The 27,104-nt window shown below is 40.3% G+C and overlaps 1 protein-coding gene across 2 annotated transcripts; it reads right to left on the bottom strand.

The window, feature by feature from the left end:
- Window positions 1-68: 68 nt before the first annotated feature.
- On the bottom strand, window positions 69-26,094 carry LOC149820768 (O-fucosyltransferase 36-like). 2 transcript variants are annotated; one of them, XM_089982802.1, is made up of 3 exons: window positions 24,463-26,094; window positions 495-744; window positions 69-404 (listed from the first exon to the last, which is right to left on the bottom strand). In XM_089982802.1, exons 1-3 carry the CDS (start codon window positions 25,746-25,748, stop codon window positions 228-230), a joined length of 1,713 nt encoding a protein of 570 aa, XP_089838928.1. In that variant the 5' UTR covers window positions 25,749-26,094; the 3' UTR covers window positions 69-227. The 2 variants fall into 2 exon arrangements, with proteins under 2 accessions (XP_089838928.1, XP_089838929.1); XM_089982803.1 differs by having other exon boundaries at window positions 495-684.
- Window positions 26,095-27,104: the final 1,010 nt, after the last annotated feature.

The following is a 27,104-nucleotide window of genomic DNA, read 5'->3' as shown; positions in this document are numbered from 1 at the left end:
AGATATATATATTTATAGAGAGAGAGAGAGAGAGAGTTGAGCAGAGGGTGCAACATCGAAACCAAACTTTTCCAACAAACCATGAAACTATGACCATATTATACATGCACAATATACAAACAGCAATATGGCTCAATCACAATTTACATGTAACCACTTATCTGCAACAATGAAAATGCTGGTACCAAAGAGATGAATCAAACACCGTACGGTCATCCCTTTTTCTTTCACTCCATCTCTGCTTTAAATTTTGGATGCTCGCCTTGACAAAGATACTCATCACAAACAGAAGCTGAACCCCAGTCCCTTCTCAATCGGATTATGTCCTCTGTAAAAGTCGACCCGGATGCTCCAATAAACACAGAAGACATTGCGCAGATTGTCTTGTCCAGCATTGCTTCAACCTTCAAGGAAAAGAAACTTCCAACGCTTCAAACTCTGAACTTCAACACTGTGTGTGTGTGTGTGTGTGAGAGAGAGAGAGAGAGAGTCACCTGGTCATCGGACCCAAGGCGGTTCCTGTATAGCAAGGCATCCCACTTCTCGTTTGATACGTGAGCAGGCCTTTTAAACAAGGGCACTGCTTTCCCATTCAGGACTACTAAAGACTGCAGACGACTAACTTCGCTTTCAGCTGCATCAGTAGACAGGTAAATAACTGGGGCATTTGCCTTCTCAACCTTCCTAAGAATACACTCTGCTGCCTGAGGGATAGGAAAGAAGCAACTCTCTTTTTTGGCGTTGCTGAAAAATTTAGTGACACAATAGAATTTTGATGGAGAAAAAAAAAGAGCCAACACCAATCATCCTTGAGTATAAATGAATGTAAGTGGCAAGTGCAGTAGTTTGTGTGTCTGTCAAGAATGCACGTGCATGTGTGTGTGCGTCCTGCATGAACGTGTGTGGACAAAGTCCAAGGCAAGGCTGCCAGAAAGGGAAACAGAAACAGAAACCGAAAACATCTTGAGAAACAGGAAACGAGGTTTTTTGGGAGCATGTGAAACAGAAAATGGGAAACGAACCGGAAAACAACTGGGAAACATTTAAGAAAAAGTAATATATAAATTAATGAAATAAGAAATAAAAAATAAAAAATATGCATCCCACTAAAGGGAAACTCATGGGAAACGTGAGGGGAAACACAACAGTTTCCCATAACATGGGAAACACATTTCTCATGATTTTTTTGGTGTTTCCCAAACGTTTTGGAAATGCAGTGTTTCCCATTTTCGAAACAGTTTACCGGGAAACGCATTTCCCGCTCTCTTGTAGTGTTTCCGGTAACCCTGGTCAAAGGACAGCACCGGAGATATTTCCTGACGAGATTAAAGTGATACTTTTTTCTAATCAAACTATGGCAAGATATTCTTTCAGGTATAGTAAAGCCGGTAACCTCTTTACATGAAAATCTTGAGAGGAGCAATAATAAAAAAGGCACGATTACAGAGAAAATGAGATAATAAGATTGAATCCATTAGTCAGAGGAGCTGCTCAGGACACACATCACGTCAGACATCATATATGATTTACACAGTAAATAAAAGAGAGCCCTCAGACCATTGACAGCCTGTTAGCACTTCCTGTTCTTGATTCCAACAGCGCTTATGGAAACTTTTTTGAAATTCAGTGAACAAATTGGAAGGAGAAAAGCCACCAACGGAAAAAGATAAACAGTGAAGGGGTGCTCAAATGTGTCCCTCAACCTGGAAAAAATGGGACGAGAATTCGCACTCTGAAAATTTTGTGCGAAACTATATGACACGATAGTTCATATAGAAAACCTCATAGTACCCCATAGTGCAAGCAGCTTGGCAATCAAGTTTGATTATGAGACAACCATGATAGAACCAATTCAGGACAAGTGACGTAATGTCTCCCTGATTGGAGAAGCATTCTTTTAAGCCACCAGTAAAATTTACACTACTCTCCAGTACAAAATACAAAGTATCGAAAATGCTTTGGGAAGACAAACATTCATGGCCAAAATGCAAATATGAATTGGTGAATATACATAGGAAAGAAAAATAATTAAAGTTTCCAAGATACTTTTTGTACCACAAAAGCCAGTGTTTTCGACATATCTCAAAGTTCTGATAACTTCAACTTTATTTTTGGCCACCAAAACGTCATCCTCAAGGTTTTTGTCTAAATCAACAATTAAACTAGAGGATTTTAGCTTTTCAACAAGCTAAAAATAAGGTCATTACGACATGAAAATTATAAGTTATGACCAAAACAATGTGCCTTGTTCAGAAAAAATCTGTTTTCTGGTAGAGTCAACCTTGAGTGCATTTTTTACCATCAAAACGATCGAATTTGGTTTTCACTTAAAAGAAAAATTAAAGTTGATGATGTTAGCTTTCAAACACATCAAAAATTGCCTAAAACCGACATCGAAAAAAGAAGTTATGGCCAAAACAAGTTGACCTATCCTAACATGTGAATTTTTGTTAGCGGGATTGTCGTTAGCGGATCTATTAACAATAATTTCATTTGTCATTAGAATAACTTTTGTCGTTAACCCATTTGTCGTCAGCACTTGTTGACAACTGCAAAAAGCACCCCTTTTGCCTCAAAAATTGTGTCGTCATCCAAGACTTAATTAGCCTTACAAACTCAAAATTGGACATTCAATTTTAAAACTCTTTTATTAAATGAAAATCCTACAATCCCTTTATTCAAAAATTGTCCATTAAGAGTCGTTCATCGCAATTTTGAATGGGTTCAAAGCTTTGGATCTCAGATATGCAAAAAAAATGTTTCTGAATCTCCTCAGAAAACTATAAATAGAGGTGTGCCTCCCCTCCCTATTAGAGATCTGATCTTTGCATTCTTAGCACTATCACCTCTATCAAAATCTCGTCAAAGACTATATCTAGCCTAGCAGACCCACCTAGCTCATTTGGCCTAGTCCTAGTACATATTAGGCCCAATCTAGAGTCCAGATCCTCTAACTCACACCCATATCAAGCATGCGCCAAGCCGAAGTATCGCTCGTGCTTCCGCGCTCGTCGAACGTAAAAAGGGTTACCTAAGCCCAATGTGAGTTTAACAATATTTTGATTATTATTTTAATTATTTTGTTCATTTGATTTAGCTTGAATTTTCTAACGAATATTATATTGTTCGTGTTTTATATTTTTCTGAGTTTTGGTGGTTTTAACCATCAAACTTGCTTTTTTCAAAAATTCGTGTCCGAGGTACGATCATTTTCATAATGCAAGATCTAGCAACAACAATCTTCATTCCTTGATCTGACGGATCCCTACTCAACGAAGGAGGAAAGGTGCGAGGTCTTGAAGAACTATTCTTATAATCTTCTCAAATTCGGATCCGAATCTCGAAATCTATTTTCTAAAATAATTTTTATGAAAAAACTTTATTTTAAGCTTTTAAAAATTAAGGATCCATAAAATAGCGATCATGGTGGGACCTGAATTTTTTAAAGCTAAAAATAGAGGTTTTCTGCCAAAAATGTTTTATAAAATGATCCTTAAAAATTCAAGTCCCACCGTAAAAGCTAAAAATAGAGGTTTTCCATCAAAAATATTTTAGAAAGTGGATCTGAGATCCGGATCCGAATTTGAGAAGATTATGAGAACCATTCTTCAAGACCTCATATCTTTCCTCCTCCACTAAGCAGAGTTGAACCGAATCAGAAACTGAAGATCATTGTTGTTGGAGCTTACATTGCGAAAATGGGTGTACCTTGTACATGGATTCCTAGAAATAGCGAGTTTAGTGGTGAAAACATCAAAACTCGAGAAAAATACAAAACAAGAACAATATAATATTCGTTAAAAAATTCAAACTGAATCAAATAAACAAAATAATTAAATTAATAAGCAAAGTTTAATCAGACTCACATCTGGCTTAGGTAGCTCTTTCTACTTTCAACGAGCACGAGCGGCACTTTGACTTGATGCAGGCTCGATATAGGTGTGAGTTGAAGGATATAGTTCTTAGGCTGGATCTAATGTGGACTAGGACTACGCTAGTCGACTAAGCCAAGTGAGCTAGGTGGACCGGCTAGGCTAGGTCTAGCATCTGACGGGATTTTGACAAAAGTGATAGTGATAGGAATGCAAATGTCGGATCTATAATAGGGAAGGAATGAAAAACCCTATTTATAGTTTTCTGAGCAGATCTGGATATGTTTCCTGAGTATCCAAGATCCAAAGCTTTGGACCCCATCCAAATTGCGATAGACGACGGCTAATAGACTGGTTTTTAATAAATGACTGAGAATTAGCCAAGGTAGGTTGCCTAGAATAAGATTTCTATTTAGTAAAAGAGTTTCAGAATTGATTTCGGAATTGAATGCCCAATTCCGAGTTTGGAAGGCTAATTAAATCTTCGAAGACCCCCCCCCCCAAGGACACGTTTTTGGAGGTAGATGGAAGCTTTTTAGGCTGCAGACAAGTACTGACAACAAATGAGTTAACCACAAAAGTTCGGCTAATGACAAATTAAATTGTCATTAATGGATCTGCTGACGACAATTCTTTTTTTGGGCTAACAAAAATCCAGCTAACGATAATTCATGTGTCATCACAACAGGTTAACTTGTTTCGGTTATAACTTCCTGCTCTGATGTCGGTTTTAGGTAATTTTTTGATGCGTTTGAAAGCTAACATCCTCAACTTTAATTCTTCTTTTAAGTGAAAAACCAAATTTGATTGTTTTGATGGTCAAAAATGCGCTCAAAGTAAGCCTTAATTGAAAACAAGTTTTTTTATGAACAAGTCACCTTGTTTTGGTCATAACTTTTGATTTTAATGTCGTATTAACCTGATTTTTGGCTTAACAAAAAGCTAAAATCCTCTAGCTTAATTGTTCATTTGGACAAAAAACTTTGAGGATACCCTTTTGGAGGCCAAAATAGAGTTGAAGTTATCAAAACTTTAAAATATGTCAAAAACATTGGATTTTCGAGACGAAAAGTATCTTGGTCCGAAATTGGGTGTCTACAGAATGCCCCTCTTTGTTGTCGAGCATGTGAAGCTCGGTTGATAACAAAGTAGACAACACCTAAGCTTTGAAAAGAACGAAAAGTTGGCTCTAACAAAGTTTTTTTCAAAAAGAGAGATTTTTTACAAAGACATAGCGACTTGTCGATGCAAGATGACTAAAGGTGTGTTCATAGCTTAACACGAGGAACTCTCTATGATGTATGTCTATATAGGAAGAGATATTTGGCTAAATGAGGTTGGACTACATACTAATCTACTACCTTGTTCTACACGAGGGCTTTCCCTTGAACTCGGTGTTGTGAGCAAGAAGTCTTGTTAAATGATAATGCATTCACTCTTAATACATAAATCATGCATTTTAGGATATTTTAGCGATTTACATTTCATGCTTATGATCAGTGTTGTGAAAAGTGTTGAGGCGTAGCGAGGCGCTCCACCAACATCTGAGGCGAGGGCCTCGAGGCGTAAAGCGTAAGCCTAAAAAAAATTAACTTAAAAAAGACTATAAAAATTATCTAAAATTATGAATAAATAAAAAATGCTTTATTGATGAAGCAACAACCAACGAGAAATAAAAAATCTCAAATAAATACTGAAAAAAAAGAGATTAATATATTAAAGTAACATTAATGCAACAACTTGATCTATGCAAGTATCTAAGAAATAAAATATGAGCATTCGTTCAATTATATATAAGCCAATATGTTTATGTGAAATTCATCAACTATTAATAATCGATGAACTTTTGGATGTTTATCAAGTTAATTAACCTGCACGAGCTTTAAAAAAAACACCTTTGGATCAAGATCTCAATAGGAGATCCACGAGGATCGACCTCCATGAAACCCAATTCAAATCATACATTTGACATGTATAGTATCCACTAAATCTCCTAATTAAATGTGTTGGGATCCAATAATAGGTCCAAAATTGTGAAACATCATAACAAGGACTTGGATCCATTCAATGAACCCTATCCGGGTTTAGAAGAATATATATAGTCGGATCTCTTAAGAGACCCGGACCACTCAAAACCTTTAATGTCATAAAACCATATCCATTTGATAGATCCAATCTCTAAAACAGGTTGGATCCAAGCTAGGTCCATATTGATATGAACTATGGGTCTAGAATTGGATATGGACTCATTGTCAAGACATGCAAAGACCTAATTGTAGATGATATATATATATATATATATATATATATATATATATATATAGTGTAGGTGTGGTTTTGGATTTGGATACAAATCCAAATCCATTCTAAAAATCTATTTCTACGTTATGTTGCATTGGATTGGATCCAATTCCAATTCAATGCAATTGTGTTGTATTTAGAATTTGGTTGGGTCCGTTTGGACCCAAACCCAAAGCTATTCAATGTGAGACTCATTTTGGGTTTTGTTCGGATCTTGGATCCAACATGACCAATCCAATCTGAAATAACAACACCCAAATGATATATATATATATATATTAAATAAATATGTAATTAGATTGAGTTGGGTCCAAATGGGCCCAACCCAATCCGACCTCATTAACCGATTTCCCCTCTCTTAAGATGGTTTGGATCAAGGTTTGACCCACTTAGATTCAACCCAGATCCAAACACTCTAATTGACCCTCTTAAAACAAAGGGTTTAGATCAAGGTTGGATCCAACCCTGATCCAGACACTAGCCGACCTCCACCCCCGACTCTTCCTCTTCATGAGAGTCTCTCTCTCGTTCACTCCTCTCTATGTTTACCCCCACGCTCCCTCTCAAATCCCTCTCTCTCTCCCTCTCTCTGCTCTGCCTACTCCACTACCACCACCAAGAGCGTCGCCGCCGCCGCCCACTGCGCAGGTGAGTCCCCTCCTCCCCTTCTTCCTCTTCTTCTTCTTCTTCTTCTACTTTTCTTTTTTTTTGCCGCTGACGACAACTGCAGCAACCCTGTTGCTGCTGCCACAAGCCATGCGGAAGGGATTGGCCAAATGCCACCCTGTTGGGTGAGCTTATGCGGACTGTTTGCCTCGCAGAGAGACGGGCAGAGAATGAGGGCCCTCGATATTAACCCTAATTTTCAGTCAAATGGGGGCTTCGACCCCCATTTGACCAAAAATTTGAGGCGTGTACGCCTCACTTTGAGGCGCGCCTCGCCCTGAGGCATACGCCTCAAAGCGTATGAGTCGTACGCCTTAGGGTATTTACGCTTTTATGTTGCGCCTCAAGGCACAAAGGCCCTCGCCTTGAGGCGAGGCGCGCTTTTTGCGCCTTGAGGCGCGTTTTTAATAACACTGCTTATGATGTTTCTAAGTTAGAGAAGCCATGGTTCGATTTTTGTAAAATTCAGAGTTAAATCGAGGAAAGTATGGTCGTTTTACAGTTCTGGACCGAATCCCAAGGCAATTCGGATCATGATCCAGTCCAAAACACATTAATTGAATCTTGGATCCAATGCCAATGTGTTCAACAAATGCTAAATCCCAAATCCATTTTATAAATTCTTTAAAACCCTTTTAAAAAATGGTGCCACCCCCCTTTTAGAATTTTTTAGTAGTTAGGTACTAAAATGTAAATAAGAAAACTTTAAGTAGCTAATTTATAATTATTAATTAAACCTAATATTTAGTTTAAATAGCACTAATGGGCTGGAGTGAAGGGTATATCAGCCCATTTCAAGTCAACTCCATTCCTTCATTTCCCCTTTCTCTTTTTCAAGTGATTTTTTCATTGCTTTCTTCTTTTCTCTCTCCTTTCTCTTCTTCTTCTTCCTTTTTTCTAAATCAGCAATGAAGGAGTACTTGGAGCCAAATCGGGAGTGGAGTTGCATACATTTACAAGGTTGATGATCAATCGAATTCACTAGATCTAAGGTTTGGTGTAACGACCCCAATCCAGACCCTTTTAAAAATGCGGAATTTTTTTTTTTTTTCTAAAGAGTTGCAGAAACCTTCCCAGAGATCTGGGGTCCTCACAGTTCCACTTTCCATTGGATAGCCCATCCACCACAAACGAAGTTGCAATTATCATCCATATCAACCAACTAAAACTCTTTTATTAATGAGTAATAAAATTTCAAAGACAAGGTTTTCTTCAACTGAAAGTAAAGTAACAATTGCAGAATTTAAAAGAACTGAATGACAAAAGAAAGAGCCACAATATCCTCTACTGAAGCTGACAAGTCCAAGTATAACTCATCCATCCCCAGATGCATGTCCAACTTCACTGTTCACCATTTCCTGTGAAAAACCAACAAAGTAGGGTGTCAGAACCGAAATTCTGAGCACAGCTACTTCTAAAGAAACCAGATGAGAGAAAGAACATGGATAAGATTTCATGCAGTGATTTGAGTGAGTGCAGATATAAAATTTTCAACATCTAAGTTTTCATAACTACAAATGATTTCATTTACTCACCAATCAATAACAGTAAACAATGTTATATATCAACAACTAAATAACCAACCTTTCAGCATGATTTCACGAAGTAAAGCGTATGCTACCACCAAATGATGTCATGATATCAAGAATGATTCAAACATGCATGATCTAATGCATAACAGAAAAATGCGTGATTATGTGCAATGCATGATTTCTTCTGTTATCTTTCATTTAAGTTCCATCTTTCCATATGCATGCCCTATTAGATGCACACATCTTTAAGTTCCTGTTTTTAATTATCGTGGCCCGCGGATACACCAAACGGGTACAAACCCCGAGGTCAAGTAGGTTCCCAGGGTAGCTTAACACACAATTTGTATTTTATTACTGGGTTCCAACTTAGCCCTCGACCGATATCAGGAAACAACACCATCCATCGGAACATTAGACCTCCACATCTAATGTCGGGGACACAAGGGACACCCCACGCCCACAAGTGCCACTTCCTTGGTACCATAAACTCACAGCTGTGACTAACACACCACTCCCGGGTAAAGTGGCGGGTTCTCCCTAAAACCGTGGCCAGGAGAAGAACCTCAATATCGGGTTCAGGGGCAACAACGCACACGAAGTTTTTGTATCCTCACAGTCTCCCCAAGACCGGATATCCAAGATTCTCATACTCCAGATGAGATATCCCAGAATGTATATTACACTGTTCTTATTCTTTATTTTTATTTAAAGTTCATTCTTAAGTTTGCAACACTATATGCAAAAGTAAAGTGAAAACCCCGCATCCTCCCTTACAGGGACCCATTCGGGACTCCAGCCCGTGTAAACACAAAGAACAGTGTAGTAAAGTGTCAAACCATCTTATGTGGTTTAAGTGATGCTTTTAAAAAAAACATATATAAAAGAAAACCAAACTCACGGCTCTCCAGGCCGGTGATGGTCCAATTTGGCCATCGGTGCATCACGTAATAAAACCAAATTAGTGATAAATTTACAACACTAGGCCAAAATGCCAAAAGCATATATATTCATGCCAATATAACCCCAAACATATGCACGTTATAATTTATTCATATGCATTTTCAATGTGTGGGTTACCTACGTCACATAGGGGTCTTAACCAATCCATAGTTTCTTTAAGTGTGTGAGTGTACATGTACCTTTTCACATATAAATCAAGTATACATGTAACTAAATGTGACCCCAAATACAAGCAACATCCTAGTATAGTCATCAAATATTTCTCATGTTACTAATTCTACAACACAACACTGATGCCCAGTTCATTCACCCCATTCTTGGTTCTATTTCAGCATCATATGCAGGATTCAGTTAACATGATTGAGCAGTGAACATATCCACCCAAACGGGTAGTGACGTATTACAGAAAACGAACTCTACAGCCCTACTAGAGCCTGCAAATCTCGAATCCCACATGTGCATGAGATAAGTCTTCACATGTTCAGCAACCAAGTACAAGAATATCAGAATAATCAAAAGAATACAGTACAAGCTACCATAAATGTACGTTACATTGGAAATACAATTTATGTAACATGTTTAGAAATATCGACAATAAACGGTTGCAGTTGAAACAGGTTACAATTGAATAATAAAGCTTTATATTCGGCCAAACTAAATACTTAAAAATTCTGAACATCTTCAATGTATAGTATGTATGGTTTCATATCATGTTAGGACAACAAAACAACAACCAAACAATGTACATCATTATGAATGATCTATCTTATGCTGCCATTACATATAACTGTTTGTAATCATAAGGAAGAAATCAACCTACACAACATGAATGGGTTAATAATCACGAAATCAAACTCCAAAATTAACTCATGAATGACACTTGGATCTATAATAATTCAACTCGTTGAAGCAAACATGTACATGTTTATCATCCTAACGGAGCAATTGGTTTATATATTCTGAAAGGGGTTAGTGAGCATGCATTAAACCTCCCAAAAATTAATTCATAAAGACACTTGATTTTACAACAATTCAACTTGTTGAGGCCACTTCTCTTTTACAATATTTTACGCAGATTCAATTCATGTGCATTTCCATGTGGAAAACAACACCTTAACAAATCTTTGATCATGCTTGGAGTTCAGTAAATCAGATGAATATCCATAGAAAATAGGCAGACATATCGAATAATATCATGGCATAGCAGAAAATGCACAGCATACATATATTTTTTTTTTTTGAAACATACGAGTTACAGGCCAGCACCCAGCTGACTGGGTCGGCTGGGCCTGCTATGGCCCGGCCCACAAGATGTAAAGCACCCAGTCGACGGGGTCGGCTGGGGCCCTGCTAACACAGCACCCAGCCGACTGGGTCGGCTGGGCCTGACGCCTCCTACCAACGCACTAGAGGCCTGCAACACATATATATATATTTTTTTTCATAAGCCTATACGATTACTGTTTTCCTATTTCAAGATTTAGGGCATATTAAGAAAAGCCCCAAATCAATTGATTTGGGTATTTAGGGTTTATCAAGAAAACCCCCAAATCATCGTATGGAATCGAACCCCTGTTCGATTCCTCACCCAGGTTCGAAGAAGAACCGTACCTGATTCCGATGGGTTTCCCGGCGATCGAAGGCTGGGGACGCGAAGGTAGGGCCGCGACTGACACTCCTTGTTGTTGTCGCGACAGGGGGGGTACTCGCTGCAGTCGCTGATGGCTGCTTGTTGCCGCAGCTCGCCGGCGAACTCCTCCTCTCCGATACACACTGACAGAGAGAGAGAGACGGGGGAAAGGAGATGGGGGAGGAGAGAGTGCCCGAGTGAAGAGGGAAACCCCCCCCCTCTCCACTCCTTTTATCGGCCCTCTCCATGCCGAGATGGGAGGAGTTGGTTACGCATTGCGTAACCCCCTCCTGCCCCCCTTTCCTTTTCTGCAACGAACCTATCGGGCAACCCTTATCGGGTTGCCCCTTTCTTTAAAAGGGCTGTTACACAGGGGCGCGGCTCGGGTCCGGACCCGAGACCCGTAACCCGGCCCCAATCGATATGGATCCACAAGTGGATCCAAATGGATCCACTGTGGATCCTCGAATTAAATTAGATTTTTTTTTAAAAAATTTTAAAAATTTTATTTATTCATTATTATCATTAAATCAAGGTTTCAAATGAATAAATCCTAATTACCCCCCCTTTATGGGTCCTGGATCCGTAATGTGGATCTAGGCCCAACTTGAAAAATTTGAGATATTTTCAAATAAGAAATCTCGGGTTTTACATCTCTACCCCCTTAAAAGAATTTCGTCCGCGAAATTAGCACGTACCAAATAAAAGAGGATAGTGTTGACGCATATCCGCCTCAGGCTCCCAAGTGCATTCATCTAGCCCATGATGCTGCCAACGCACCTTTACAAATGGAATCGTCCTACTGCGCAGTACCCTTTCCTGGCGTTCCACAATCTCTATCGGCTTCTCGTCCGTTGTTAAGTCAGGTTGTACCTCGATCGCCTCATAGTGAATTACGTGTGAGGGGTCAGGCACGTACTTTCTCAACATCGAGACATGAAAAACATCGTGAATCTGCAAGAACTGAGGAGGAAGGGCTACTCGATACGCAGTCTCTCCGACACGTCCAAGGACTTCGAAGGGTCCAACATACCAAGGACTCAACTTGCCTTTCTTCCCGAACCGGAAGATACTTTTCGTAGGCGAGATTCGAACAAACACGTGATCGCCTACCTCAAAACTGAGCTCTCTACGCCGCTGATCGGTATAACTCTTTTGCCTACATTGAGCTGCAATCAACCTTTGTCGAATTAAACGTACCTGATCCGCATAGTGCTGGACGATCTCTGGAGACTCTACTGCTCTTACTCCAACCTCATCCCAACAAACCGGAGATCTACACGGTCGGCCATACAGTGCTTCATACGGGGCCATACAAATACTAGCATGAAAGCTTCACATGTTTGTCCCAATCACCGGCCCAATCCAAAGCGCACGCTCTCAACATGTCCTCGAGCGTCTGAATCGTTCGCTCTGACTGCCCGTCTGTCTGCGGATGGAAAGCAGTACTAAACTTCAAGGTAGTGCCAAGGGCTTTCTGAAGCTGGCGCCAAAATCGAGATGTGAACCTCGGATCCCGATCTGACACTATCGAACGAGGCACTCCGTGAAGCCTAACAATCTCTTCTACGTAGAGATCGGCCAAACTCTCCAAGCTTTGACTGATCCTGATCGGAAGAAAATGAGCACTCTTTGTCAACCGATCCACAATCACCCATATGGCATCTCGTTGTCGTCGGGTCTTAGGCAGCCCTACGATGAAGTCCATTGAGATATCATCCTACTTCCATTCTGGAATCTCAAGAGGCTGCAAAAGTCCACCCGGTCTCTGGTGTTCAATCTTCACTTGTTGGCAAGTAAGACACCGAGATACGAACTCCGCGATGTCCCGTTTCATCCCATTCCACCAGTACGTCCTCTGAAGATCTTTGAACATCTTGGTGGAACCAGGGTGAACGGAATACTTTGACTTGTGAGCTTCACTCATCAGCTCTTCCCGTAACGCTTTTGGAACCCACCATCGGTCCCCGAACATAATGGTTCCGCCCTCCTCCCGGCGAAACTGCGCTTCTGGCTTCTGAGCACTTTCGCACAACTTTTCAAAGTCCGGATCTTCTTATTGGAGTTCCTCAATTCGATCTATGATCACTGGTCGGGCCTGCATCCCGGCACAAAGGATGCGTTCGGAGTCGTCAGAAAAAGGTTGTCATTGTACGAACTCCTCGACTAGATTCCAACTGCGTCCAATTAAGCTAGCTGCTGTGATTGACGCCTTTCTACTAAGCGCATCAGCCACCACATTCGCCTTACCCGGATGGTAAGCGATGGAGAAGTCGTAATCCTTTAGGAATTCCAACCACCTACGTTGCCTCAAATTCAGGTCCCTCTGGGTGAAGATATACTTGAGGCTCTTGTGGTCAGACATGACCTCAAACGTTTCTCCATAAAGGTAGTGGCGCCAAATCTTCAACGCGTACACTACTGCCGCTAACTCCAAGTCGTGTGTGGGATAATTCTTCTCATGCACCTTTAGCTGTCGGGAAGCGTATGCTATGACATTTCCATGTTGCATAAGGACACAACCCAGTCCGGTCCCTGACGCATCACTATATACCACAAAACCACCCGCCCCGGAAGGCAATGTCAACACCGGCGCTGTGGTCAACCTCTTTTTTAACTCTTGGAAACTGTCTTCGCAGCGAGAGGACCATTCGAACTTCACTCCTTTCTGCAACAACCGAGTCATCGGAGCCGCTATACGCGAGAAATCTTGAATGAATCGACGATAATAACCCGCCAATCCCAAGAAACTCCTAATGTCTGTCACCGTCTTCGGTTGTTCCCATGACAAAACGGCTTTCACCTTTGCTGGATCAACCTCTACACCTCTCTCGGATATCACGTGACCAAGAAACATCACCCTATCGATCCAAAACTCACACTTTGAGAATTTAGCATAAAGCTGATGTTCTCTCAGTGTCTGCAGCACGAGTCGCAAATGCTCTCGGTGATCTTCCACACTCTCCGAATATATCAGAATGTCATCTATGAACACGATGACAAAAGAATCCAGCCACAACCTGAAAACCCGGTTCATCAGATCCATAAATGTCGCAGGGGCATTTGTAAGTCCAAATGACATCACTAGAAATTCATAATGCCCATATCTGGACCTGAACGTTGTCTTAGGAATATCTTCGGTTTTAATCCTCAGCTGATGATATCCTGAACGAAGATCGATTTTCGAGAACACCTTGGCCCTTCTCAACTGATCAAACAAATCATCGATCCTAGGCAAAGGGTATTTGTTCTTCACCGTCACTTGATTCAACATGCGGTAGTCAATACAAAGTCGCATTGAACCATCCTTCTTCTTAACAAAGAGGACTGGGGCACCCCAAGGGGATACACTCGGTCTAATAAATCCTTTGTCAAGAAGCTCCTGCAACTGCTTTTTCAGTTCCCCTAACTCAGCAGGTGTCATGCGATACGGAGCGCGTGAAACTGGTGCTGTACCAGGCACTAGCTCGATCGATAACTCAATTTCTCGATGCGGAGGCAAACTCGGCAATTTCTCAGGAAAAACATCCGGGAATTCGCGGACAACGTCTAACTGCTCCAATGACGGCGCCTGACTGTCTTGAGCAGAAACACTGGCCAAGAATACCATGCAACCCTTCTTGTGGTACTTGGAGACCTTCAAAGCTGACACGATCTTCACCCCATCGGTTGGTCTCGTCGAATGGCAAAACAATGCCGATAACTTGGGGTGCTCCAAGATTACCTTTCTGCCTCGACACTGGAGGGTCGCATTATGCTTGGACAACCAGTCCATGCCCAAGATGACATCATAGAATGTCATATCCAAAATGACCAAATCGGCCGACAACTCATGGCCTTCTATCACCACGCCTATGGACGGAAAATACTTCCCGCAGGAAGAGGATGCACCCATAGGTGACATCACATCAAGAGCCCTTTCGAGGCTAGATGGAACCAAATCAAGCAACTTTGCAAACGAAGAGGAAATAAAGCTGTGTGTTGCACCCGAATCAAACATAACACGTGCAAAGTGTTCGGCGACTAAGAATATACCTTCGATCAGATCAGCCTGATCATCCTGGGAGGTTGCTGTCGCTGCGTAGACCCGTCCATTGGTCTTGCGCTGACCCTGCTGCTGTTGAGGCCTCTGCTGCTGTGGTTGTTGCGGTTGTCCACCCAGAACCGCAGGCTTGTTCGGACAGAAGGGGGCAATGTGCCCTGGCTGTTGGCACTGGTAGCATACCCCCTTAAACGATGGGCAAAAACCTAATGGATGATTCTTGCCACATCTGCGACATGCTGGTTGGGCCTTCATCTGTTGTCTCCGCGGCTGAGGTCGGCCATGTTGCGCGCCCTGCTGTCGCCCGTCCCAAGTCCGCTGCTTCTTCCCGTTCTGCACTCCCCCTCCTGCTGGAGGATTCTTCCTGGTCCCGCCTGAAGAACCTCCTCCGCTGCCACCCTTCTTCTGAAAACCACCTTTGGATCGTTCCTAATCCTCGGTCAGTACGGTGGCCGACTCGATCGCCTCGGCCAGGGTAGAAGGACGACCCCCGAGCACACGAGTCCTTAACCCGTCTTTCAGTCCACGCACGAATCTAGCCGCCCGTGCCTTCTCATTCTTGAAGAGGTTTGGGCTATACTTCTCAAGACTCCGGAACTTAGTAGTGTATTCCACTAGACTCATGGTCCCCTGAGTCAGATCGAGGAACCTTTGTTGCATCTGCTCCTCGGCGTAAGGGGGAAAGTAGGCGTCCAGAAACTCCTCCCTGAACGTCTCCCAAGGAATCTCATCCCAATCAGCAAATTTCACCCTTCGCAGGGTGTCCCACCAGTTCATGGCATCGCCCTTTAAGCGGTACGTGCCAAAGGGTGTCTTTCTCTCCTCAGGGACAAGTAAGACGTCAAACACCCGCTCAATCTCCTCGACCCATCTCTCGGCAGCCTTCGGGTCTGCCTTTCCTGAAAAGGAAGGCGGGTCCAACTTCAGAAACCTCTCGAACGAAACGCCACCTGCGTTGGGAACGATGTTGACCGGAGGGTCACGAGTCGCTGCCTGCACAGCTGCCTGTGCAGCATGTGCTGCTTGGGCCGTTTGTGCAGTTTGTGTCGCCATAGTCTCTGTTAGGGTATGGATGGTCTCCATCATGAAATCTCTTTCCTCCTGCCAGTTCGTAGGAGCAGCAGTAGAAGACGAAGCGCCTCTACGGGTATAGTGCGACATCTACAATGCACCACATTTTCAAATTAGACTATTATGGACACTACCCCTTTAGGGTTGATTACGACCAATAATTGTTCACGAAATCATACCAAAACTTATTAAATGCATACCAATAGGATATTAAACTATAATTGCAATCAATCATACAAAGTTCACATACTTTAAGTAAAAGTATTAAATAACCTTACCAGTGAAGAAGACTGCTCTGGAGGACGAGTCACACTTGTCGACGCTTCAGGACAGGGCTCATAAACCAAAGTAAAAATTTTTAATACTCAAAAGATGATCAAAATTGCAAGTCTTTGTGGTGGGCTCTGATACCAAACCTGTAACGACCCCAATCCAGACCCTTTTAAAAATGCGGAAATTTTTTTTTTTCTAAAGAGTTGCAGAAACCTTCCCAGAGATCTGGGGTCCTCACAGTTCCACTTTCCATTGGATAGCCCATCCACCACAAACGAAGTTGCAATTATCATCCATATCAACCAACTAAAACTCTTTTATTAATGAGTAATAAAATTTCAAAGACAAGGTTTTCTTCAACTGAAAGTAAAGTAACAATTGCAGAATTTAAAAGAACTGAATGACAAAAGAAAGAGCCACAATATCCTCTACTGAAGCTGACAAGTCCAAGTATAACTCATCCATCCCCAGATGCATGTCCAACTTCACTGTTCACCATTTCCTGTGAAAAACCAACAAAGTAGGGTGTCAGAACCGAAATTCTGAGCACAGCTACTTCTAAAGAAACCAGATGAGAGAAAGAACATGGATAAGATTTCATGCAGTGATTTGAGTGAGTGCAGATATAAAATTTTCAACATCTAAGTTTCCATAACTACCAATGATTTCATTTACTCACCAATCAATAACAGTAAACAGTGTTATATATCAACAACTAAATAACCAACCTTTCAGCATGATTTCACGAAGTAAAGCGTATGCTACCACCAAATGATGTCATGATATCAAGAATGATTCAAACATGCATGATCTAATGCATAACAGAAAAATGCGTGATTATGTGCAATGCATGATTTCTTCTGTTATCTTTCATTTAAGTTCCATCTTTCCATATGCATGCCCTATTAGATGCACACATCTTTAAGTTCCTGTTTTTAATTATCGTGGCCCGCGGATACACCAAACGGGTACAAACCCCGAGGTCAAGTAGGTTCCCAGGGTAGCTTAACACACAATTTGTATTTTATTACTGGGTTCCAACTTAGCCCTCGACCGATATCAGGAAACAACACCATCCATCGGAACATTAGACCTCCACATCTAATGTCGGGGACACAAGGGACACCCCACGCCCACAAGTGCCACTTCCTTGGTACCATAAACTCACAGCTGTGACTAACACACCACTCCCGGGTAAAGTGGCGGGTTCTCCCTAAAACCGTGGCCAGGAGAAGAACCTCAATATCGGGTTCAGGGGCAACAACGCACACGAAGTTTTTGTATCCTCACAGTCTCCCCAAGACCGGATATCCAAGATTCTCATACTCCAGATGAGATATCCCAGAATGTATATTACACTGTTCTTATTCTTTATTTTTATTTAAAGTTCATTCTTAAGTTTGCAACACTATATGCAAAAGTAAAGTGAAAACCCCGCATCCTCCCTTACAGGGACCCATTCGGGACTCCAGCCCGTGTAAACACAAAGAACAGTGTAGTAAAGTGTCAAACCATCTTATGTGGTTTAAGTGATGCTTTTAAAAAAAACATATATAAAAGAAAACCAAACTCACGGCTCTCCAGGCCGGTGATGGTCCAATTTGGCCATCGGTGCATCACGTAATAAAACCAAATTAGTGATAAATTTACAACACTAGGCCAAAATGCCAAAAGCATATATATTCATGCCAATATAACCCCAAACATATGCACGTTATAATTTATTCATATGCATTTTCAATGTGTGGGTTACCTACGTCACATAGGGGTCTTAACCAATCCATAGTTTCTTTAAGTGTGTGAGTGTACATGTACCTTTTCACATATAAATCAAGTATACATGTAACTAAATGTGACCCCAAATACAAGCAACATCCTAGTATAGTCATCAAATATTTCTCATGTTACTAATTCTACAACACAACACTTATGCCCAGTTCATTCACCCCATTCTTGGTTCTATTTCAGCATCATATGCAGGATTCAGTTAACATGATTGAGCAGTGAACATATCCACCCAAACGGGTAGTGACGTATTACAGAAAACGAACTCTACAGCCCTACTAGAGCCTGCAAATCTCGAATCCCACATGTGCATGAGATAAGTCTTCACATGTTCAGCAACCAAGTACAAGAATATCAGAATAATCAAAAGAATACAGTACAAGCTACCATAAATGTACGTTACATTGGAAATACAATTTATGTAACATGTTTAGAAATATCGACAATAAACGGTTGCAGTTGAAACAGGTTACAATTGAATAATAAAGCTTTATATTCGGCCAAACTAAATACTTAAAAATTCTGAACATCTTCAATGTATAGTATGTATGGTTTCATATCATGTTAGGACAACAAAACAACAACCAAACAATGTACATCATTATGAATGATCTATCTTATGCTGCCATTACATATAACTGTTTGTAATCATAAGGAAGAAATCAACCTACACAACATGAATGGGTTAATAATCACGAAATCAAACTCCAAAATTAACTCATGAATGACACTTGGATCTATAATAATTCAACTCGTTGAAGCAAACATGTACATGTTTATCATCCTAACGGAGCAATTGGTTTATATATTCTGAAAGGGGTTAGTGAGCATGCATTAAACCTCCCAAAAATTAATTCATAAAGACACTTGATTTTACAACAATTCAACTTGTTGAGGCCACTTCTCTTTTACAATATTTTACGCAGATTCAATTCATGTGCATTTCCATGTGGAAAACAACACCTTAACAAATCTTTGATCATGCTTGGAGTTCAGTAAATCAGATGAATATCCATAGAAAATAGGCAGACATATCGAATAATATCATGGCATAGCAGAAAATGCACAGCATACATATATTTTTTTTTTTGAAACATACGAGTTACAGGCCAGCACCCAGCTGACTGGGTCGGCTGGGCCTGCTATGGCCCGGCCCACAAGATGTAAAGCACCCAGTCGACGGGGTCGGCTGGGGCCCTGCTAACACAGCACCCAGCCGACTGGGTCGGCTGGGCCTGACGCCTCCTACCAACGCACTAGAGGCCTGCAACACATATATATATTTTTTTTTTCATAAGCCTATACGATTACTGTTTTCCTATTTCAAGATTTAGGGCATATTAAGAAAAGCCCCAAATCAATTGATTTGGGTATTTAGGGTTTATCAAGAAAACCCCCAAATCATCGTATGGAATCGAACCCCTGTTCGATTCCTCACCCAGGTTCGAAGAAGAACCGTACCTGATTCCGATGGGTTTCCCGGCGATCGAAGGCTGGGGACGCGAAGGTAGGGCCGCGACTGACACTCCTTGTTGTTGTCGCGACAGGGGGGGTACTCGCTGCAGTCGCTGATGGCTGCTTGTTGCCGCAGCTCGCCGGCGAACTCCTCCTCTCCGATACACACTGACAGAGAGAGAGAGACGGGGGAAAGGAGATGGGGGAGGAGAGAGTGCCCGAGTGAAGAGGGAACCCCCCCCCCTCTCCACTCCTTTTATCGGCCCTCTCCATGCCGAGATGGGAGGAGTTGGTTACGCATTGCGTAACCCCCTCCTGCCCCCCTTTCCTTTTCTGCAACGAACCTATCGGGCAACCCTTATCGGGTTGCCCCTTTCTTTAAAAGGGTTGTTACACAGGGGCGCGGCTCGGGTCCGGACCCGAGACCCGTAACCCGGCCCCAATCGATATGGATCCACAAGTGGATCCAAATGGATCCACTGTGGATCCTCGAATTAAATTAGATTTTTTTTTTAAAAAAAAATTAAAAATTTTATTTATTCATTATTATCATTAAATCAAGGTTTCAAATGAATAAATCCTAATTACCCCCCCTTTATGGGTCCTGGATCCGTAATGTGGATCTAGGCCCAACTTGAAAAATTTGAGATATTTTCAAATAAGAAATCTCGGGTTTTACATTTGGTGAGTTTTCCAATCCCTCACCTCTTCTTAATTCCCTATGAATTCTCTTTAGTTTTTCTTGTCTTTGTTCTTTGATTTCTTTTGTTCATTCTGAAATTTGTTTGTTGCAATTTTTCTTTTGCTATAATTTTCTTTTTGTTCTTAAGAAAATCCAAAAACAAGATGGGGATCTATGCTTGATTGATTTTGATTCAATTAGAGCATTAGATCAATCCATCTAATAGATTAGATTTTAATTTCTGTAATTTTTGCAATTTAATTCTTGTTTCTTTGTGGTTTTTCTAGAATTAGATTAGTTAAATAGATAGATCTGATTCCACGAATTTGGAATTGATCATTCTTTTATCTAATTCAATAGATGAAAGTGTGAAATTCTAGAATTCTAGAATTCTGGAATTTCATTTTTTTAATTTTTTTTAGCTTTTTGTTTAAGTCATAAATAGAGTTTTCGAAATCCAAATCGTGATCCGTAAATTGGATCTGATTCTTGCCTGAATCCTCTATCTCTCTACAAAAATTTAGCAAGATCGGATTCCATTTCATGGGCCGTTCTACAATTTTTCAGGCGAGATATTTCGACAACTTTGTTTTCTGTAATTTCTAATTCATGTATTTTTTTGTATTTTGTTTTGATTAGATCCGAAGTTTCTGAACTCCAAATCTAAATCTGTAAATTGGATTGGATTCTTGAGCTTGTCTAGTTTCTTGTGTAAAATTTTCATCAAGATCCAATATGATTTACTATTTCAATTATGTCGGATATCAGAAACAATTACAGGTTTTTGAAGGTGTTGTTCATTAGTGAATAAATCGAGTTCTACATTGAATTTTACAATTCTGTAAATTGGATCCTCTTCATTTATGTGTTGAGATTATATCTGAAAAATTTAAGAAGAATTGAAATCCATTTACTATCTGATTCTGTCAAACTACAAAAACCTGTTCTGACATAAATTTTTGTAATATATAGTGCCAAAATTGTAAATTTGTGTAGTAATTCAAAGTAGCATAAAATTTCGTATTTTTGCATTTTTTCTGCAAAAGGTGGCACCATTTGCTGATTCTATATTGTGAAGTGAAGTCCAATTGAAGAAGCAAAGGCGAAAGAGCTCCAATTTTAGCTTTTTAGCAATTTTTTAGTTAATTATGGCCTTTTTTGCCACATTCAAACCTTGTAATTAATTTTAATTTCAACATTGTTTGAGTTTGTAATAACTCTTTAATATTCAGTTTGTAAGCACTCTTAATTAGTTTAATTTTTTCTTTTAAGGCAATAAACAATGAAAGGATCTACCCCAAGAAAACAGAAAAGGCAAAAGCAGATAAACACAATCAACATAATGACCAAGGGATCAACCCCTTCCCAAAATCAAATGACCAAAAAGAAACTATACATTTGACAGAAAAAGTAGACAACTAATCATATAGATCAAATGGCAGCCACGTTATGTGTCTAAGAAACATATCAGCAAAGAAAAGCTAATATTTAGAGAGACAGAAAACTCAAAAAAGAGCATCATTACTAATAAAGATGAAAAACCCATAAATAAAAAGAGCATCATATCCATGGAATCAACCAAGAAATAAACAATACCCTCAAAATTAATCCTACCCATCACCATGCAAGAAATAATTACCAACAAAAATCAAAAGGGAAACCAAATAAGATTATGGGTTTTCAATGAAGCAATCCATGAAAAACTCAAATGGGCTTTTCTCCTAAAAACCACCAAGAAAGAAAGCATCAAACATACATCCCCAAAACCAAATAGATTTTCACTATGCCAAACTCCAAAAGGGAGAGAGAGAGAGACTGAGACCGAGAGAGGTACCTGTACACACGAGAGTGAGAGCGCTTCTTCTCCTTCTTCATTTTCTTCTTTTGCACTATTGAGAGAGGAGACACGAGAGAGGGGTGAAAAAGGGGAAAATGTCCCCTTTTTATAAGTTGATTTAAGTCAACCCAAACAAAACAAAAGGTGGACCGTCCTGGGCTTAAGCCTAGGCGGCAATATAGGGCCCCACCGCCCAAACCTTCGCCCAGGCCGTGTGGCGGCGCCTTTGACAACTAAGGATATGTTACAGACCAAGCCAAACTTAAGCAGGCCAAAGCTCAACTGGTGCAACCTTAGGGAGAGTGTGACATGCTTCAAGCCCAATTGACATCTACTAATTGAAATTTTGTTATTCCCTAAATGTGATTTTGGTTGTGAATTACTCAAATCTTACAAAAAAGAAAGGAAAATAATGGTGGGGAACACCACCTTAAAACCCTCATATTTTCAGCAAAAGATATATAAGGACCTTGTTACCATTGAGAATTACACTTTTCTGGATGTATACTTTGTCAATGCAAAATGGCAAGTGAAGAAAATAATGGTCATTCTATTTTGAGTTTTGGACTTAGTCATTGGCTTTGAATTTCATTTGTTCATCACAAACATGTAATGCCTTCTATTGAAGGTGTTCAATTTTACCCTCAATATTCATTGATTATACTTCAGGCCTTTAACAATACCATAAGGGTCACACATCCTTCCTTCAAATAATTGAGACATGTGAATGTCACTGTTATGTGTTACCTGACCTTCTTTCTACCAAAAAACTAGTATAATTGAATCCAAGAAGAAATAAAGCTTATCTTTGGTCCCATGAAAGATGAAATACTAGCTAAAAGGTTCTCAAGCAGACCCTAACCTTTTGTATGCACCACCATTAAGTTGAATGTTGATATGACACTAATGGCGTATCCGACTTCCTGAGGTTGTTTCTTATTTACCAGATTTTGGGTCGGCCGCACTCAAACCCCATGATTTCATCAAATTTTGGATTATTTTTTCCTTGGATTGAAGAAATTATCTGATTACCTTTTCTGCTTCTCTAGTCCCTACCAGCTGCAAGTGTGTCACTTCAAGGAGAAGAAGAATAGCATGACTTCATGGTTGCCCATCAAAATTATGCCGCCAGACATCTAAAACTAAAATACTTACAGCAAATTGACATCCCTATGTCTTTTCCAACCCCAATCTATCACAGACCAAATGAAGAACACCAATAGATACAAAAAATACCAGTACAAATGATGTGAATGTGTTGGAAGAAAATAAATGACTCCTTTCTGCAAGTTTGCTCACCCGCATCAAACCCATACCCTTAATCCCACCATTTGCACAAGCATTTCCAGCTAACACCACCCAAACCAGTTCCATTTCTATCTCAAAAACCAAGATAAATTACTCAAGGTTCATCTTCAGTCAAATTGTGAGACCTACCCTAAGTCTGTTCTTCTATAGACTAGAAAAAGCAACCTCCATCCTTGCTTCTTTCTTTTTCACATCAAATTCCATCCTCAATCAAAGGAACCCTAAACTCATGCAAACATTAGACAATGTAGACATGCAGCCTCTTGTTGGCAGCAGTGATTGAGAACGGGAGCTGGTGATGTGCATACCAATTGTTTTATTGTTGATGAAATCCCAAATTTAGATGTCACCATGGTTAATGTCAGATGTATCAAAAGAGAGTGAATACTCAAGGTAGGGATCTTATATCTAATATCTTCAGGGGGTGGGGGTGGAGTTGGAAAAAATCTTAGAAATTTAGATAATCAAATCTTGAAGGTACAATTGCAAGAACATTGCAAATGCAAGAATTAATCAAACCAGATGACCAAAAGAACAATCAAAATTTGGCAGCCTTATTAAAATAATAATCCCATACGCTTTAACGTATGAGACCGAGATGACGCACTTTTGTTTTACAGCAGCACCAACTCTAGCTTGGCTCTACGTCACATAGATACAGGCGCAAGTACAAAGGGTATGACATGAAATTTCTAACAGATGTTATAGGGGTACAAATATAATTTTATATACATATACATGTCAACAATATATAACTAGATAACAATTAAGAACCAACAAATATATATAGTTAACATTGGACACGTCTGATGTTTTTTATCACGTTGACTGCATATGAAATAGATAAAATGAGTCAAGGTCTAAAACCCAGTTGACCAGAAGTATCTTCGAAAAGATATGGAAAACCCACTATGAATTCACAGTTAAACTTATCTTATACTCAATTAGCAAATGGAGGATGAAATCGTGTCAAGTAAGACGTCGCCTATTGTCGTGGTGGAAGAAAACAAAATAACCAGAGAGAAGAGAAGAGAGAGAGAGGGATTACCAGAACTTTAAAAACCCATGGCGTCTGAAATGCAGCGCTATGAAATTCTCCCCCAAGAAAGTCTGTATGAATCTTTGGGCAGTCAGAATAATTAGGCGATTTGGTTGTATGAGACTCTTGCACTTGTGTTTGATTGGTCCTCCCATTTGCATGACCCATTCTTCTTCTACATTCGCATAGAACAAGTCCCCCACTGCAAGGACTTCATCCGCGCAAGAAAACTTCGCTACCACATCATCAGCTGGGCGAATTTCCTTAGAATCTTTGGACCACGCCGCTTGTGGTTTCCCCATTGAAAACCCCAAATTTTCCAACCTCTTAATGTGGTCTTCATCTAAAAAACAGGGCGGATTCGATATATAACAAATAAACCTGTCTATGTGGAGTCGACCCTTCCTCGTCTCCGCAAATTCTTCAAACGTCAATAAAACTTTTCGACCGAAGCAGTCATTTATATGGCTGATATCTAAAACTCTCTCGTATTGATAATCGATTTTAGAGCTCGGAAAGACCAACGTCCGGCCAAGAAGAGCTGCAAAGAACATGTGTTTCTCCAAGCAAATCAAGTGGTTTGACATCTGTCCTGATATACATATTGCTAGGAGGAACTTCTTAGGATCTGGTTTCCATTCAATCTTCCTCAGGTTCGCGGAGTTGTCGACTTTCCCACATCTATTAACACTAAAATCCCCATCGACACCAAAATCAGGGGAATCGTACTGGAAAAACTCAGATTCGTTCCCGAACACATGAGAAGATAGCAATGTGTGTTGAATTTCTTCATTCGTCCTAATCTGTTTAAGCAGCTCGGGTCTGAGATCCTCAACTAATATCGAGGGCTGAGACGCCTTACCCTTACTGTAATCGCTCACATTCGTGGTTGAATTTGTCGATAGAGACGATGAATTCGACGCCACGGAATTGGCCAATGTGAGATTCCAGAGTCGTAACAACCCTAATCTCTGCGTTCTTAATACATACAGAGCCTTCAACTCGGATTCGCGCATCCGATCCTCAGGCAAAGAAGTCACACTCCTTAAACTCAACCGAGAGAAATCGCCAAAGAGCTTACCGCTAGTAATGGAGAAAAGAACGACGACGACGACGATAGGAACGCAAATCGTCAGGAGATGCCGCCTGTGGATCGCGCAGAGCGGCCGAAAGTTCAGAATTCTCCGAACTTCGTCGCCGATCTGGAAGTTCGACTGCCGGATCTTTGTCGCTCCTTCTTCTGGCCGCTCGATCAGGCGGTGCTGGTCTTCTTCCTCGTCGGAATCCCTTTCCATCCCTCTCTGAGCGTAACTTTTCGAAACAGAAGATTTGGAACGGCAGTCCGATTCAAGAGGGAGATTGATCTCCGCCGTTGAGGGATAGCATTGAGGAGGAACTAGGAAGGAGATCTAGGGTTTGTAGAGAAAGGGTGACGCTGTCGGTAGGAAAAACAAGGCTTGCAGAGGAAGCGGACAAAGAGATGAGGCGCTCGCTTGTGTTCCCGCCAGTGTCTTGTGGCGGCTGGGAAGCGCCACTCCAACTCCTTATTTATAGATGACCAGTGTACCGATACCATCGGGAAGCGGAGCAATTTGGACCGGTTTTATAGTGTAGTGTTGAAAATCGGATATTTCTTTCTTGACTATGGATCGGGTTTTGCCCAACCCGAACTGATAACCAGACGTGGATCGTAGTCATAAATATCGGCGATATTTTGTATGGAACGACATATATGTTCAAAAAAAATGCAAAAAATGCTGATGGGATCATTTTTCAAATATTATAAAAATATCATGGTTTTATTATGATATTATTGTTATAATCAATAATTTATTATTATTTTCTTTTTAGTATGTTTCTTAATGTATCATATTGTAATGAAGTTTTTTAAACTTTATATATGAGAATTTTCCAAAGTTTTATTAAAAAAAATATTTTTTAATTTAGATTGAGGTTCACCTTTGAAGAGAAAATCTTGGTTAGCAACCCAAACCGATATATATGGTCAAAACTTGATAAAATCTTGATAAAATCTCCATAAGATCACACTATTAATTCAAGCATCACTTTCTTTAGAATATCTTGATTTTATCATAATATCAGTGTAATAATCAACTCATATTTTTTTGCTTGTTTCTTAAATTTTTATTTTTATTGAAATTTGTAATCTTCTACGCGTCAATAATTTTTCAATATAATATTGAATAACAAATATTTAAGCTATCTTGATTTTTCCATTGTTAAGGAAAACTACAATGGCAATTTATGAGACTGACTTGAATCTTCCTAATCAATAAAACAATGCATTCAAGGACTTCACTCATCTGGTAGGGGTCACTTGTAAATGTCACCAAGTTTACAGGATGTCACGAGTTCAATATCCACAAGAAGCATCTCTTGCTACACAAGCACTCTTCGACCAGCAAAAGAGTCCTCAAGGGTTTTACCAATTGGAGGCTAGCCAATGTGTGGTCAGTGATACCGTATCGACCCTATTTCGTTTGGCCAACAATTCTGGTGAATTGGCCGATACCGATTCCCAAGTGAATCGTTCTGAATCGGCTAAAAAATAATAATAAATACTTCATGTGAATCAGAATGTGATGCATGTTAAAACCATTAAAATACTATTAAAGAAATAATTCTAAGCA

Source organism: Nuphar pumila, chromosome 12 (genome assembly GCF_984573655.1).
Source record: "Nuphar pumila chromosome 12, dmNupPumi1.hap1.1, whole genome shotgun sequence".
NCBI classification, from domain to species: domain Eukaryota; kingdom Viridiplantae; phylum Streptophyta; class Magnoliopsida; order Nymphaeales; family Nymphaeaceae; genus Nuphar; species Nuphar pumila.
Note: the sequence above shows the minus strand (reverse complement) of the source record. Positions and strands in the feature narration are given on the sequence as shown.